General features: G+C 35.1%; 1 protein-coding gene across 6 annotated transcripts in view; it reads left to right on the top strand.

Moving 5' to 3' along the window:
- The window catches only part of PIAS2 (protein inhibitor of activated STAT 2), a 75451-nt gene that overhangs the window by 18208 nt on the left and 41123 nt on the right, over positions 1-16120 (top strand). For 5 of the 6 annotated variants that reach the window (XM_054583600.1, XM_054583598.1, XM_054583595.1 and 2 more), the window contains exons 2-3: positions 8113-8587; positions 14665-14749. In XM_054583600.1, coding sequence (XP_054439575.1) covers positions 8113-8587; positions 14665-14749 — 560 coding nt within the window. Of the gene's footprint in view, positions 1-5566; positions 5583-8112; positions 8588-14664; positions 14750-16120 lie in introns of those variants that run through there. The other variant, XM_054583596.1, reaches the window with a different exon arrangement.

Below are 16120 nucleotides of genomic sequence, written 5' to 3'. Positions count from 1 at the left end.
GTCATATATCTTTATGTTTTTAGAGAGCAGAATATGTTAATCTTTTTTTGTTCTTTTTTAGATTTTATGTATTTATTTTTAGAGAGGGGGGAAAGGGGAGAAGAGAGAGAGAGAGAAAGAAAAACATGATGTGTGAGAGCAACAGCAGTCAGTTGCCTCTCTCATGCCCCCAGCTGGGGACTTGGCCCGCAACCCAGACATGTGCCCTGATGGGGAATTGAACCAGCAACCTTTCGGTCCACAGGCCAGCACTCAATCCACTGAGTCACACCAGCCAAGGCCGAGGGCAGAGTGTGTTAATATTTTACTAGAATGGTGTTTTCTTCCTCTCTAGTTCTGTCATTTTTTATTTATTTTTTATTTTTTTATTTTTATTTTTTAGAGAGTAAAGTTTTTATTCACTCTCCAAAAAAGGAGAGGGGAATGGTTTGGAGAGATACATTAGCTCAATTTTTAAAGTATATTTTAAGTTGTTAGTAGTACATACAAGTTTAACTTTATTGTATTTTCCCAGTTAAATGAAACTTTTACTCTGTGTAGTAACTCTATGTCTAGGCATACTTTTTGTATTACATAATACTGTTTGATATTACTGTACCTATACTAGTTTTTTGCGGGGGAGTCAGCTGATTTTTAAAATTCTCCCTTCCCCTAAATTTTTGTGTTTTTATTTTAGTTTTGTCTCTTGTGAATATCATGTTACTGAATTTTAAGAAAACTAATCTGCCTGATAGTCTTGGTCTTTGTAATTTTAAATCAGACTTTTTATTAAATTGTCAATTTGTTCACAGTTGTAAGAGATAATACAGAGACATCTCGTGTACTCTTTACCCAGTTTCCTCAGTGGTAACATCTTGCAAAACTAGTACAATATCACAACCAGGATGTTGACATTTACATAGTCAAGATACAGACCATTTTCATCACCACAAGGACCCCTCATATTGTCCTTTTTATAGTCACACCTATTTCCTTCTCTCCCCTCATTCTTTGGGACCCTTTATTTCTATGACTTTGTCTTTTCAAGAGTGTTATGTAAATGGAATTGTACAGTATGCCACCTTTTTGGTTAGTTTCCCCTGGCCCCCCCCCCCATAATTCTCTGGAAATTTATTCATATTGTTACATGTATTAGTAGTTCATCCCTTTTTATTGCTGAGTAGAATTTCATAGTATGGATTTGTTTAACCATTTACCTGTTAAAGGTATCAAGGTTGTTTATAGTTTTTTGCTATTACAAATACAAGTGCTATAAAGATTTGTGCATAGGTTTTTTGTGAACATAAGTTTTCATTTCTCTGGGATAAATGCCCAGGAGTACAACTACTGGATTGCATGTTTATTGTATATATAGTTTTTTAAGAACTTGCCCAACTTTTCCAGAGTGGCTATACCATTTTAAATTCCTCCCAGCAATGTATGGAGTGATCCAGTTTTTCTGTATATTCTCCAGTATTTGGCGTTATCACTGTTTTTTATTTTAGCCATTCTGGCATGTATCTAGTGAGGTTTTAATTTGCATTTCCCTAATGGCTAATGATACTGAAGATATTTTTATGTGCTTATTTTTCATCTGTGTATCCCCACTGATGAAATGTTTCTTCATGTCTTGTCCTTTTTCTAATTGGATTTTTTTATTTGAGTTTTGAGAGTTCTAGGTATATTCTTTATACTACATGCCAGTCCTTTGTTGGATATGTGGTTTGCAGATACTTTCTCCAACCTTATTACTTGTTCTTTTTTATCTTTTTAACAGGGCATTGCAGAGCACAAGTTTTTAATTTTGGTGAAGTCCAATGTAATATTTTTCCTTTTGTGGGTCTTGATTTGGAACATCAACCCTGAGAACTCTTTGCCTGAAGATTTTATTCTGTTTGAATTTTTTTTCCCCTAAAAGTTTTTAATAGTCTTGTTCTAACATTTAAGCCTGTGATCCACTTGGAGTTAATTTTTGTATAAAATGTGAGGCCGAGGAGCAAGTTCATTTTTTTTGGTCTGTGGATGTGCACCACTAGTTGGAAGTCAGTCTTTCCTCCATTGAGTTACTTTTGTACCTTTGTCAGACTATTTGGGCATGTTGATGTAGATCTATTTCTGGCTGCTTTATTCTGTTCCATTGACCTATGTGTCTTTGTCTCTGCTAATATCACAAAACCATTTTTTAAATAATTTTATTTTTGTGACATTGGTTAATAAAATTATATAGATTTCAGGTATACAATTTTGTAATATGTAATCTGTATGCTGTATTGTGTTCACTACCCTAAGTCAGGTCTCCTGCCATCACCTTTTATCCCCATACCCCCAACAAAATCTTGATGACTGAGCTAAGTTGTGAAAGGAGGCAGGCTGATCCTCTATTCATTTTCAAAATTGTTTTAGCTCTTGTTCCTTTGCTGTTCCATATGAATTTTAGGATAACCCCATATCTCCATAAAAAGTCTTGATGGGATTTGGGTAGGAATCGTGTTAAATCTGTATATGTGTTTAGGGAAAATTGTTATTATTTTGTTGAGTCTTCCAATCTATGAAGAATCCATTTAGGACTTCATTCATTAGCGTTTTGTAGTTTTCAGAATACAAGTCCTGTACATGTTTTCTTATGTTTTGAAACATGGTTTTTCATTTTCTTTGGAGTAAATATAAATGGTATTGTGTTTTTAACTTGTTTCTTCATGTTTTTTGGTAGTATGTGGAGATGTGGTTGGTATTTTTATGTTCTTGTATCCTGTGACCTTGCTGAACTCAGTTATTAGTTCTGTATGTTTTGTAGATTCCTTGGGATCTGTAAATACAGGCAGTTTTATTTTTCCTTTCCAATTGTATGCCTTCTATTTCCTTTTCTTTGTCCACCTGCATAGAAGGTCTAGCACTATGCTGGTGGAGAGTGTTGAGAGCAGACATCTTTGCCTCATTCTCAATCTTCCAGGGAAGCATTCAGTCTTTCACCATTAAGTATGTTAGCTCTGGGTTTTTCTTTCTTTTTCTTTTTTTTAGGTGCTTTCTATCGGGTTGAGGAAGTTCTCTATTCCTCTTTTTCAGTGAATTTTTATCATGAGTGGATGTTGATGTGGTCAAATGCTTTTTCTGCATTGATTGATATGGTCATACGATTTTCTTTTTTAGCTATTAATAAGGTATACTGCATTGATTTCAAACATTGCACCAGCTGTGCTTTTTCACAGACTCTTGAAGTTTTCGTGCATTTTCTCTTGAAGTTTTAATACACATATATAAGTCTAAAATTACTATCTTTTCCTTTCTCTGCTATAGCATACTTTAAACTGTTCACCACTCTGCCAAGTTATATGCATGCAAATATATGCTGTTGCCCAGCATTTTTGCTCTATCTTTTCTTAGTTTCACAAATTTGATACTATTTTACTTATTTTTAAAAAATATTTTATTTTCAGAGAAAGAGAGGGAAAGAAATATCAATGTATGTTTGCCTCTTCCATGCCCACAACTGGGGACCTGGCCCACAACCCAGGCATGTGCCCTGACTGGGACTCAAACCAGTCCTTATAGTTCCTATTAGGAAATGAGAAAGACCAGGCCCCTTGTTTCATCAGGATTTGCTTCAGGTTTCGGTGTATGAGTTGACTCCCTGCTGAAGTCTGAAAAAGAAATTTGGCAATTTAAAAAATACTGTGTTTTGTGTTCAACAAACTTTTCCATGTTTATCTTCTAACATGTGTTGGGTTTTCTGACTTTTATTCTGTTGAACAATTTAAGGAACAGAATTCCATCTTTACCTTCAAGGCTTAGTAGAATTTGTTTATTAAGGGTAGATGCTTTTGGAAGTGAGGGGACAAAGATAATATACCTCTCTAATCAGATTGCATAATTTATATTTTTCTAGGAAATAGCTTATCTGTGAGTTATTAGAGTATAGTTGTGTGTGCTATTTTCTTTTTAAGGAAATTTGCTTAGTATTTGTGGTCTTTATATTCCTTTTCTCATTCTCAAGACCCCCCCACCCCCTTTTTCGGGGGACTGACTTTACAGACTTTTCTGTTTTTTGCTTTCTGATTCATGCTTTCCTTTATTTTTAATTCTTCATTCTTTTTGAGGGTGTGTTTATTTTGTTGTTACAGTCAGTCTTCTGTGTCCGCCTCTTCCACATCTGTGAAGAGGGAGGGCTGACTAAGGTACTCAAGCACCTGTGGATTTAGCTGTATGTGGAGCATAGGGGCATCAAGAAACCAGTCCCCTTCAGGTACCAAGGGACCATGTTACCTTTTTTGCTTTTTGAACTCACTACATTTATTTTAAATCTTGTATAATAATAGAAGCATTAGGGAGATGTTCTCCCAGCTTAGGCTTACTTTATAGATTTTAAAATGTAATATTCTCTATTGTTTCTTTTAATAATTGAATTTCAATTTTGATTTCTTTAGCTGAGCAGTTATTTTAGTCAGTGTCTTGTGAGAAAGAGATTCACATAAGGTCTCAAATAAAAGGTGATTCAGTTATAGGGAATATGTGATTTTACATGAATGCAGGGCCAGGAACTGCTCTGACCTCTGAAATGGGTAGTGGTTAGGTATTAGAATATGTTTATAGATTTTGCATATTATTTCTCTTATGGCATCATCTTGGTCATTTCTTTTTATTACATATCTGGAGTTTTTTTTCTTTATCTATCCCTACTTATAAATGAAGATGTAGATAGTGTTAATGTTGCAGTTGGGGTAGACAATATTAACAATGTGATTTCGCAGTTCCCCTCAGTATTTCCTTTACCTCTTCCATATTTTATATGATAATAGATGTAGGATCTACAAAGTTTGTGTTTGATCTTTACCATAACTTCCAATCTATTATAACTTCCTCAAGTTCTGGGCTATTTTTAAACTATTTTCATCTTATGTTTAAGAGTTGAAGGGGAGTCTCTGAAATATTTTTACTTATTGGTGATCACTTGTAACTCACATTTACTTGTTTGATGAGTTGTTTTCTAAATGTTACACCTTCAACTTTTCCTTTACTGCTATATATAATAATCCAATTATAAAATGTCCCTGGTTTCAGATTTTTTATAATTGTGTGTTATTTAGCTCTGATAAAGTTGATTTACAGTCCTAGTCTTAATTTACATTGGCTTTTCTTTAAAAATCCAGATTATGTATATATTTTTAAATACCAGATACCAACATATTTTTTATAGTTCATAGAATTTCCTTAAAGTCAGTTGGCAAGCATTTATTGAGATATTTCCCTGTGTAGAGCATATAGCACTCAAAACTGGAATATTAGAGGCAGATTTTGGGAGGCAGCAGGATAGTTTGATAAAATCCACTTTAAAATTGGAGAACAAGAGCTGAAATTGATGACTGAAACTTGATCAGAGACTGAGTCAAAAAATTAAGCTTCACTTTAGGAAGAAATGGGTTCCAGTGAGGTTTGTCAAGAAATACATTCATAGAATTTGACTTAGTAAGCTCCTTAGGGACTATCTTAATAGTAAATGCTAAATAAAGGACAGATTTTGTTGTTGTTTGTTTTTAAATAGAAATTGATGACCAGAGTGTTGAAGTGACTCTCCCAAGGTGTCCTGAGTCTTGATGCTAGGACTTGAGGTACATACAACTACTGATTGCTGCTGTAAATTTTTCCACAGGACACCATTGACTCTCAAAGCTATCATCTTTGGGAGTGCCTAGCAGTGCTTTACCTTTTGGAGCATTTTGCGAGCAGACTGTCCTATCTGCTTTTGTTTCCTTTGCTTCTCCCCAAACTAGGGGATTTCTTTTTTGAACAGAATCTTTGGATTCTATATTTATAATTCTAAGCTTTTATATCTGTCTTCCTTTTTGTATGTATAGTTAAAAATAGCTAATAGAGTCATTTTGCATTAGCATTCTTTGCCAGATAAATTTATCATTGGAAATAAGTGAAATGAGACCTCCAGAAATTCCTTTTTGTAAGCCAAGCGTAGAGTGACTTTGTGTTGCTTCTGTCATTTCTGTAAGACAGGTTTTCTTAAAACGAAGAATACCTGAGAATAACTGGAAGGAGGGAGGCAGAGCAGTGAATTCCCAGTTTGTTTGATTTCTTTAGAAGGAAATACAGATACCTTGTTTCTGCATGACTGCCTTTGTTGGTGTTAGTGTTTTCCATCATTTAATGTTGCTTATATAGGCTCTAATATGAGCAAACTTCAATTGAAGAATTTACTAGCATTGCATTTCTTGTTTGGGAAGACACTTCTGAAAAGCTATCATATTCCTTGTTATGTATGAAACCTTGAGTAAACTGTAACAGGTGTGTCATGAGATCGGCTAAGAATTTTCATCTTTTCTATCTTTTTTTCCTAATCTTGTCCATAACACAGGGGTAAGATAAATCAAATCATATTTAACACATGGAGGAAATAAAGTGAGTTGAAGTGTAATGACCATGGCATTATGATATATGTTGCTATGTGAGAATCATTTAGAGCTGCACTGTCCAGTGTGGTAGCTACTAGCCATGTGTGGCTCTTAAGCACTTGAAATGTGGTTAGTCCAAAAAGAAGTATACTCTTAAGTGTAAAATACACAATGGATATTGCAAAATTAGTATGGAAAAAAAAATCTCATTGACACTTTTTAAAAATTTGATTTTTTAAAATCATAAATATTACATATTGAAGAAATACTTTTGATATACTGTATTGGGTTAAATAAAGCATATTATCAAAATTAATTTGTTTTATTTTAATGTGGTTACTAGAAGACTTAGCATTATGCCTCTGGTTTCTGCTTCTGTTAGACTGTGCTGATCAAGTGGAAAAAAATGGGTGCTAGGATTGCTACTTAATTCTCTTGCCTCTACAATATGAAATACAGAGACATAATATATGAAGTAGAATTACGAGTTTGTTACAGCTTTTATATGCAGCTATATTTAATATATTTAAATTTGCTTGCAGTTCAGAAAACTAGCAACTATTTCTGACAACTATTTAAAAGTCAAGAAGAGTTTTAAACAATTGCATCTGGGCTATCAATGAGACTTAAAAGTACAGAACAGGGGAATTACATATCATGAGTCAGTGCCAGCACTAGGTATTGCGCCTGTGCATACCTGCCAGGTTGAGAAGGAGTCCCAGGTAGCTGTGGAGTGTGCTGCACTGAGAGGTGGGAGAAGGCTTTCCTTAGGGCCAATTTTTGAAAGGGTAGATTTCTGAAAGGGCGTTTGGTCAGCTCTGGGTCTTACTCTTCTTTCTGGCTAGATGGTGCACATGTGTACAAGTAAATCTGACCCACGCGTGAGTTACTTCTGAGTTCAGAATTGACTGAAAATCATTAAGTAGGTGGATTTATGAGGCAGTGAGGGGCTTAAAGTATATATGAAGCTTTGTTGAACAAATAGATGGTAAGATCTGAAGCAGGAACTGCCTGTTCATTTTACATCCAAGAACGAGTCAACAGGGGCTTGGAGGGAATCTTGACCTTTGAGATTTGTGATTACTCATTTCCTTGCTCTTCAGAGGTCTTTTCCTCATTGGGTACTCAGCTGAGAACTTCAGTTGTTCTAGAAATTTGTCTGCTAAATAAGATGTATGGATTTTTAGCTTTAATTTTAACAAATACTATTTTCTTACATTGTCTATTTCATATTTGAGTTGGTAAAAAAATTCGTTGGATTTTGGATCACAAATTTGCCTTGATTTTGTAGATTTACTGCTTACCCTCAGAAATTAAGCTTATAGCGTTGTAAAAATCTAATTGGTTAATTGATGATGATAATGTGTATTTGTAGGACTTAGTTTTAAAGGAACATTTTCGTTGGTTATACATTTCATAGTCATAAAGCATCTATAAGTTTTCACTTGAGCATAAGTACACAATGAAGTGGTTGAAAGAAACCAGTAGGCTACCAAAATTGAGTACAGCAAAACATAATTAACACCATGCCTTGAATGTTACTTGGGTCACGTGGGGCTAGCAGCATAAACAGGAACAGTTCTAACTGGTATGTAGAAATTCAGGTTACCAGCACATGCCAGTTGATCAAATGCTGGAAGAATAAGATTTTGTAGTATATGTTAAATGGAGTATTTATATACTTGTGGGTGACTATTGGCTTATGTCTTTTTTTTTTTTTCCCCCTCTCTCCTTTTAGAATATGGTTTCTAGTTTTAGGGTTTCTGAACTACAAGTGTTACTAGGCTTTGCTGGACGGAATAAAAGTGGACGCAAACATGACCTCCTGATGAGGGCGCTGCATTTACTGAAGAGCGGCTGCAGCCCTGCGGTTCAGATTAAAATCCGAGAATTGTATAGACGTCGATATCCACGGACTCTTGAAGGACTTTCTGATTTATCCACAATCAAATCGTCGGTTTTCAGTTTGGATGGTAGCTCATCACCTGTAGAACCTGACTTGGCTGTGGCTGGAATCCACACGTTGCCTTCCACTTCAGTTACACCTCATTCACCGTCCTCCCCTGTAGGTTCTGTGTTGCTTCAAGATAATAAACCCACGTTTGAGATGCAGCAGCCATCTCCCCCCATTCCTCCTGTCCATCCTGATGTACAGTTAAAAAACTTGCCCTTTTATGATGTTCTTGATGTTCTCATCAAGCCCACGAGTTTAGGTAAGTGTTAGATAAGTCCATTTCTTCTGGACAACAATGAAAACAAGAGGCCTTCAACTATTAATTAATGATTTCCTGTTCAGAAAATTTAAATAAATTTTATCATATTAAAGTTGATACATGTGTCTTTAACAAATTTTTACTTAGGTTAATGACTTCTGTGTTGTAACTGCTTAATTTCTTGCTACCCAGTGAAATGATATACAGAGGTATTTGGATTTATTGATAATAAATTGTTTGAAAAAGTGATACTTCATAGTTAATCTGGGACATTATTTTCTTTTCCATCCTTTGTGTAGGATTATACTACAGTACTACTTGGCTGTACCATAAGGAAATTTTGAGGGACAGAGCTGGTTAATGGAGGTCAATATGACCTGATTGGTAGGCAGGCCAAGGAGACCATGCCTCTTCCAGGCCCTTTCTCCTTGCTTTGTTTTTATTTAACAATACTGAGCCAGGCAGGTAGAGTAATGCATTATATCCCTTCATTACATTCATTCTGAAATAAGGATTTTGTGTTTGTTCACATTTTATTATTTGTGCAAAGCCCTATGCATAGAATTACTGCATCAAAGAGTAAGAACTGTTATTCTTGATAACATATTGATTTCTAAATTAGTTTCCAGAAGAGCTGTGCCAGTTTAAATTAAACTAAGTGAAAGAATGTTTCTTATTGCACTTTACTTCCTGCCTTTATTAAGAGTTATTAAAAACAAATCTTTGTGATTTTGATGGATAAAGAAGACTCGTGTCTTTTTTAGATTTTTTTAATTTCTGAAATTAATAGGAGCAAACACTTTAAATATTTATTACTCAGTTGCCTTTTTAAAAAGATTTTGTTTTCATCGTTATTCCTTTTTTCTACAACCTCATTTATCTAGTTAAAATGTTTCCATAATTAATTTTATTCCTCCCTTTGTCATGGTTTTCTGGTTTTTACCAGTGTTCAATGTCATGGCTTATACATGTTTCTTTCTCAGCAATTATTGCAAATTTCTTTTTTTAAAGATTTTATTTATTTATGTTTAGAGTGAGGGGCAGGGAGGGAGAAAGAGAGGGAGAGACGTGGTGATGTGTGAGAGAAACATAGATTGGTTGCCTCTCGTGCACCTGCCTCTCACACACCGCCCCCTGGGGACCTGGACTTGCAACCCAGGCATGTGCCCGGACTGGGAATTGAATCAGTGACCTTTAGGTTTTCAGACCAGCACTCAGTCCTCTGAGCCACACCAGCCGGGGGGCAAATTTATTTTTCTGTGTATATTTTGAGAAAGATTTAGACTAGTGACCTGCTTGGCTGATCCCACCTCATGGGACTCCTCTGGAGTATGGTCAAGGTGGGGGACTGAGAAGATGAGGGCCTGTGGGGTCATGGTTACAGTGGAAGGGGTTTCCGAGACAGGGCTGAATGCCTGGAAGAAAAGACTGGAGACAGAAGATGCAGCAGTGTGTCTTCTCTGCTTCTCAGCCTCTGTGGTGCACCGAGGGGTGAACTCTGGGGGAACTTGCTGCTTTTATTTCCTTTCTTCCCTGCTTTGTTCAGAAATAGAAATATTTTTGCTTTTCTGTATTCTTCATAGAATTTCTCTTTTATGAACTTCAATAAAGTTAAAGAAAAGTAGTAGGCTTTTTATAAGTTTTAAAATAAAACTTTTTTTAATCTCATTTGGCTTAGATAAAATAATGCCAGAAGTATTTTGTGTTGAAGGTAGAAAACCTGTCTTTTCAACATAATTAGAATGTAAGGAATATATATAACCTTAGAGCTTATAAAATAACTTTTTACTCCTGAGCTAAAAAATATATATTTTCCAGGAGACTTATCTGTCACTGTTTTTATAAACATTATAGCCTGATTCTTGTTTTAAAATGAGGCTTAAACATTTCATTATTCTGCCTTCTACACATGAGAAAAAAGAACTTTCTTAATGTATTTAGTCTTACTATGTGTGATTGATAAAACAGTGATCTAAGAAATGCTCTTTTAGAATTTGAGAAAGTTAAAAAATCAGCATAGTACCATATAGTCTGCAAAATAAAATCTGAAAAAATACAATACTTTTCAGTAATGACCTTTAGTTGAAATTTTTTGTATCACATGCCTAAGGCAATGTAATATGATATGTTTTTATGATGTTGAAAATACTTAAAAAAATTCTGGGAGCTCTGACCCGTGTGTCTCAGTTGGTTTGGGTGTTGTCCCACAAAGTGAAAAGTTGTGGGTTCGATTCCTGTCAGGGCATATGCCTGGCTTGTGGGTTTGGTCCCCTGTGGAGATGCATGCAAGAGGCAGTTAATTGATGTTTCTCTCATACATTGATGTTTCTCGCCCTCTTTCTCCCTCCTTCCCTCTCCCTAAAAATAAATAAATAAAATTTTTTTTAATTCTGGGAAAACTTATTTTTTTGGACACTGGTATGGAGAAACCTGCTTACATTTGGGAACTGAGAAATAATAATCTGTAGGAGTCAAAAGAGATATCAAATCCAAATTTCAAAGCATGTATTTTTGATACCTGCAAGCCAGTTTGTGTTTTTTGTTTTATATACAATCGATTAGATGATTTCCAAGTCATCAACATATTGTTGAGTAGGAACTGACAGAATGGGAGAGACTGGAAGAGCCATGGTTGAAAAAAACAAATACAAGAGGTCAAAAATATCATTCCTAAATCTATTAGGATTTTGAAACCGAAAGCCCTTTAGTGTTTGAAATAATTGCTGTTATAGCATGACACATATATTGAAGCTAACCATCCCTTCACCAAAAAAACCCCCCAAAAACAAAAAAAACCCAAACCAACATGGTATATTCTATTTAAGAAGATAATATTACCCTGGCTGGTGTGGCTCAGTGGAGTGAGCTCCGGCCTGGGGACTAAAGGGTCTCAGGTTCGATTCCCAGTGAGGGCACATGCCTGGGTTGTGGGCCAGGTCCTTAGTAGAGGGTGCGTGAGAGGCAGCCCCACACTGATGTTTCTTTCCTTCTCTTCCCCTCTCTCTAAAATAAATAAAAGTTATTTAAAACTTTTTTAAGAAAAAGATATATTTTGCAGTTTGGAATTATTTTTATTAAAAATTATTGAAATAAAAATATTTTAGCATTTAAAATGACAGATTGGCCTCTAGAAAACCTGAGTATACATAATACTAAATGAGGTTCTCTATACCTATGGTTATACTGTAACAGGTGGAGAATCCCTAATCTAAAAACAAGCTGGCCCAAATCTCTGTCCTCCTCTTAAATAGCTTTTCCGGTGTACTCTCACAGGTAGTCTTTTTCTTTTCAATTTTCTTTTTTCTTAAGGTAATTTTTTTGAAGGTGAAATCCTTTGGGAATTTTATTTCCTTTTTTTAAAGTTTTTATTATTTTTTAAAAATATGTTTATTGATTTTAGAGAGAGATGAACATCAATTGGTTGCCTCCCATATGCACCCTGGTCAGGGATTGAACCTGCCAACTTTTGGTGTACAGGCGATACTCCCAAACAACTGATGTGTGAGAGATGAGCTACACTGGCTGGGGCAGGAATTTTATTTCTATTTAAAAAATGGGTCTATGTTCAGCCTGTACAAAAGAATATATATAAAACATTAAATAACGTGTGAAAATACTACCCATTTTTAAAAAAAAAGTGTTAGAATTTTTGAAGCCACATACTTGCCTTTTCTTAGTTAAATCACTATCCTGAATTTGTGTTCCTCTCCTTTGCATGTTTTACCATACATATGTATATATTAATGTTTAATTATTTTGCTTTTGAAATTTATATAATGGTATATTATGTATATTCTCCTGTGGTAAAGTATCTGTATGTTGCTATCTCTAGGTGCTTGGTATGTTGTAAAATACCTTCAAAGTACTTTGAGTCTTTGATTTCTTAAAATTTCTTCCTTGGCAATTTCTTTATCGTGCTTTTCAGATTACAAAAGTACATTAAGCTAGTAATTGAAAATTCAAACATTATTTAACTATAACAGAATGGGAAAGTACCTCATAATCTCATGTATTATCAACTAACATAGTTAACTGTTTCTCTGCCTGTGTTCTGCCATCTTTTTTGGCTTGTCTCTCTCCTAAGATGTCTGCGATCTTAGCCGAGAAGACTTAAAGGCTGGGCGTGACTAGAAGGTGGGATCTCTTCACTCAACATGTCTGGCGTCTCTGGCACCTACTGACTTGCACTCAGCATGGCTGTTGTCTGGAATACGTACATGTGGTCTAGTTTGAATTTCTTTATAGCCTGAGTGCTGGGTTTCAAGAGTGAGCAAGGAAGAAGTGCATGACGCTTTTATGATCTAGCCTTGCAAGTTGTATAGCATTACTTATACCATATATTTTTGGTTGAAACAGTCACAAACTGTTATTCAGGTGATAACAGACTTCACTAGTTAATTGGAAGAGCATCAAGGTTACGTTATTGGAAGGATGTGGGAGATACTGTAGCCATCTTTGAATAATAGAATCTGAAGGATTGTTGAAAAAGGAAAGGGTTTGAACAAAGTCATATCTGATTCATGTCTATGAGTCATGGTCTTTTTCCTTTTCATTTGTTGCTGTCAACATAAAAGCATTTATGGGTAATTTTCTGCGTAGACTGACTTCAGTCATGTAGACAGGGCCTCAGATACTGGCATTTACATTGGTGAGTTCACTGAAGGTCTTGCATCTAGCTTTGCATTTTGGATACAGTAAGAGTGGATCTGCCTCTGGAGATTTATGATAATGAGACTTATGAAAATGAAGCAAGAATTACACATGTTGGGTAGATAATGTTACATCTTTATCCTTTCTGCCTTTTTTTTTTTTTTTTAAGATTTGTTTATTTTTAGAGAGAGGGGAGGAGAGAGAGAAAGAAAGGGAGAGAAGCATCAATGTGTGGTTGCCTCTTGCACATCCCCAACTGCGGACCTGGCCTGCAACCTAAGCATGTGCCCTGATTGGGAATTAAACTGGTGACCCTTTGGTTTGCAGGCCAGCACTCAATCCACTGAGCCACACCAGCCAGGGCTGCTCATACCTTTCAATGCCATTACTTGTGCTTTAAAGTTACAAAGTTACGTTTTTAAGGAAACTATAAGGGAAAAAACCCCAGCATATTATTGTACCTTTTCCACTTACATATTATTAGTGGTTGTTTTCATTCCTGAAAATTTGGTTTTGAATTTGGTATCATTTTTTAAAATTCTGGTAATTTCCTCTTACATTTCTTGTGTATGTCTGTTTCCAACAAATTGTCTTCGCTTTTGTTTATATAAAAGTCCTTATTTTACCCTGTTTTTGAAGGGTATTGAATTTTCAGTTGAGAATTTCTTACACTTTGAAGATGATTTCTTGCCTACCTTGTTTCTGATGAGAGGTCAGCCTTTATTTGTATTGTTCCCTTGTAAGTATGGTTTGTCTTTTCTCTACTGCTTTCAGGATTTTATAACCATCATTGATATTCAGTAGTTTGATTTTGATGTGACTAGTTTTCTTTGTATTTATTTTGTTTACAGTTTGATCTGTAAGGGCTTTATTCTCTTCTACCAAAGTTAGGGGATATTCTTCCATTATTTCTGCAAGTTTTTAAAATTTTCTTTTTTTTTTTAAGCCCTATTTACTCCTTCTGGGACTCCATTTGTACCTGTGTTGGACTGTTTGGGGTTTCTCGCTGGAGAGACTGGGTGCTCCTATCATTAAGTAAGATTGAAAATGCAGTGTGTTTATCTCCAAATATAGTTTATTAAATTTGACAGTTAAAAAGTCATTGGTGATAGAAAGTAGAAAGTGGAAACCGCACAATAATTGAGGAGTGAGTAGGAATTGAAGAAGTAGAGACACTACTGCAGTTCTGTGCTTGTATTTTATGCGGCATAGTTATGTTTATGACTTACAGTTTTGTTTCATTTTTAGGCCTCTATCATAAACAGCCTCTTTCCCTCTGTCCATTTTTATATGTTCTGGGAGGATATGAGGCAATCTCTGACATGATTTCTAGGAGTGTAATTGCTAAAATAAACTACCTATAGTTGTTGCAGGAGCTAATATCCTTCTATTTGTTATTTTAATATTATCTTTTTCCCCCTTTTCAGTTCAAAGCAGTATTCAACGATTTCAAGAGAAGTTTTTTATTTTTGCTCTGACACCTCAACAAGTTAGAGAGATATGCATATCCAGGTAAGAGGAATGTTTGGAATATATTTCTCTGTGAATATTGGTGTATTAGTCTGCTAAAGCTGCCATAACAGAGCACCACAAACTGGGTGGCTTAAACAGCAGAAATTTATTTTCTCACATTTTTGGAGGCTTAAAGACTAAGGTTAAGATATTGGCAGATTTGCTTTCTCCTGAAGCCTCTCTCCTTAGCTCTTGGTAGGTCAGTTGGTTAAGAGTGTTGTCCCGATACACCAAGGTGGTGGGTTTGATCCCCAGCCAGGGCACATACAAAATTCAACCAATGAATGCCTAAATAAGTGGAACAACAAATTGATGTCTCTCTCCTCTCTCCCTTCCTCCCACTCTTAAAATTAAATTCAAAACAAAAAACAAACAAAAAAACCAGTACAGGTATTAATCCAAAAAATCCAGTATTCAAATAATATGGGCTTCAGAAAAAAAGAGAAAATTTAGAGGAGGAAATTACCAAAGAAGTGAAATGAATGTAGGTTCATGTAGTTCATGTCCATCAGGGGCAAGGTATTGAGTGAGTTTCTGTAAATTGGAAGTACTTTCAATCTTGGGGATAGTAATAAACAAGTAAATAGAGTAACTTAAATAATATAATTTATGTCCAAAACCGTATCATTAACCTTAAGTTTTGTTATTCAGGGATAACCCCTGGCTTGAAATCAGAATTCACTAAGTATTTTATTAGATACAAAGAGCTATGTTATATGAAATGACCCCGTTCTACAAGTTGCTTGTAGTCTTGTTAGTGAACCAGCTTATGTACATAAAATGATCATTGGCATTATGAGGTGTCATATGAAAAGAGCTAATTCAGTAAGGAAAAGTGAGAGCTGATTTACAGGAGGAGGAGATTACTTCTAACTTTGGGATGTCTGGGAAAACTTCATTAGAGTGTTGGGTAGGCCTTTGAAGGAAGGAGATTATTTACAGTAAGTAGATTTAAAGATACAGATTTCAAGGATACATTTTTAAAACATGTTTTTGGATTTTGATCTGTGTGGATGTATTTACTAATCAAGAAATGAATGAATAAAATTTAAATTTCAACTTACAATTTTAATCATGTTTTGGAGATGGATGATAGTGATGGTTGCACCATAATGAATGTACTTAATGGTGCAGAACCATATACTTCAAAATGGTTAACATCAAATTTTTAATCTGTATTTAACCACCAAAATTTTTTTTTAATTAACAGTAGTAGGGCTATTTGCAATTCTCCCTCCAAAAAGAAATGAAACACATACACATATATATATAAACCCCAGCCATTTCAGAGTTGTCTAATTAAATAGTAAAACACCTTTCTAAGTGGAAGTAAAAGTTTGGTACCCATTACTGTGCTTTCAGTAATTATCA

Source organism: Pteronotus mesoamericanus, unplaced genomic scaffold (assembly GCF_021234165.1).
Source record: "Pteronotus mesoamericanus isolate MK-2021 breed Mesoamerican mustached bat unplaced genomic scaffold, CSHL_Meso_final contig_74, whole genome shotgun sequence".
NCBI lineage: Eukaryota > Metazoa > Chordata > Mammalia > Chiroptera > Mormoopidae > Pteronotus > Pteronotus mesoamericanus.
The sequence above is the reverse complement of the archived record's forward strand: the minus strand, read 5'-3'. Positions and strand labels throughout refer to the sequence as shown.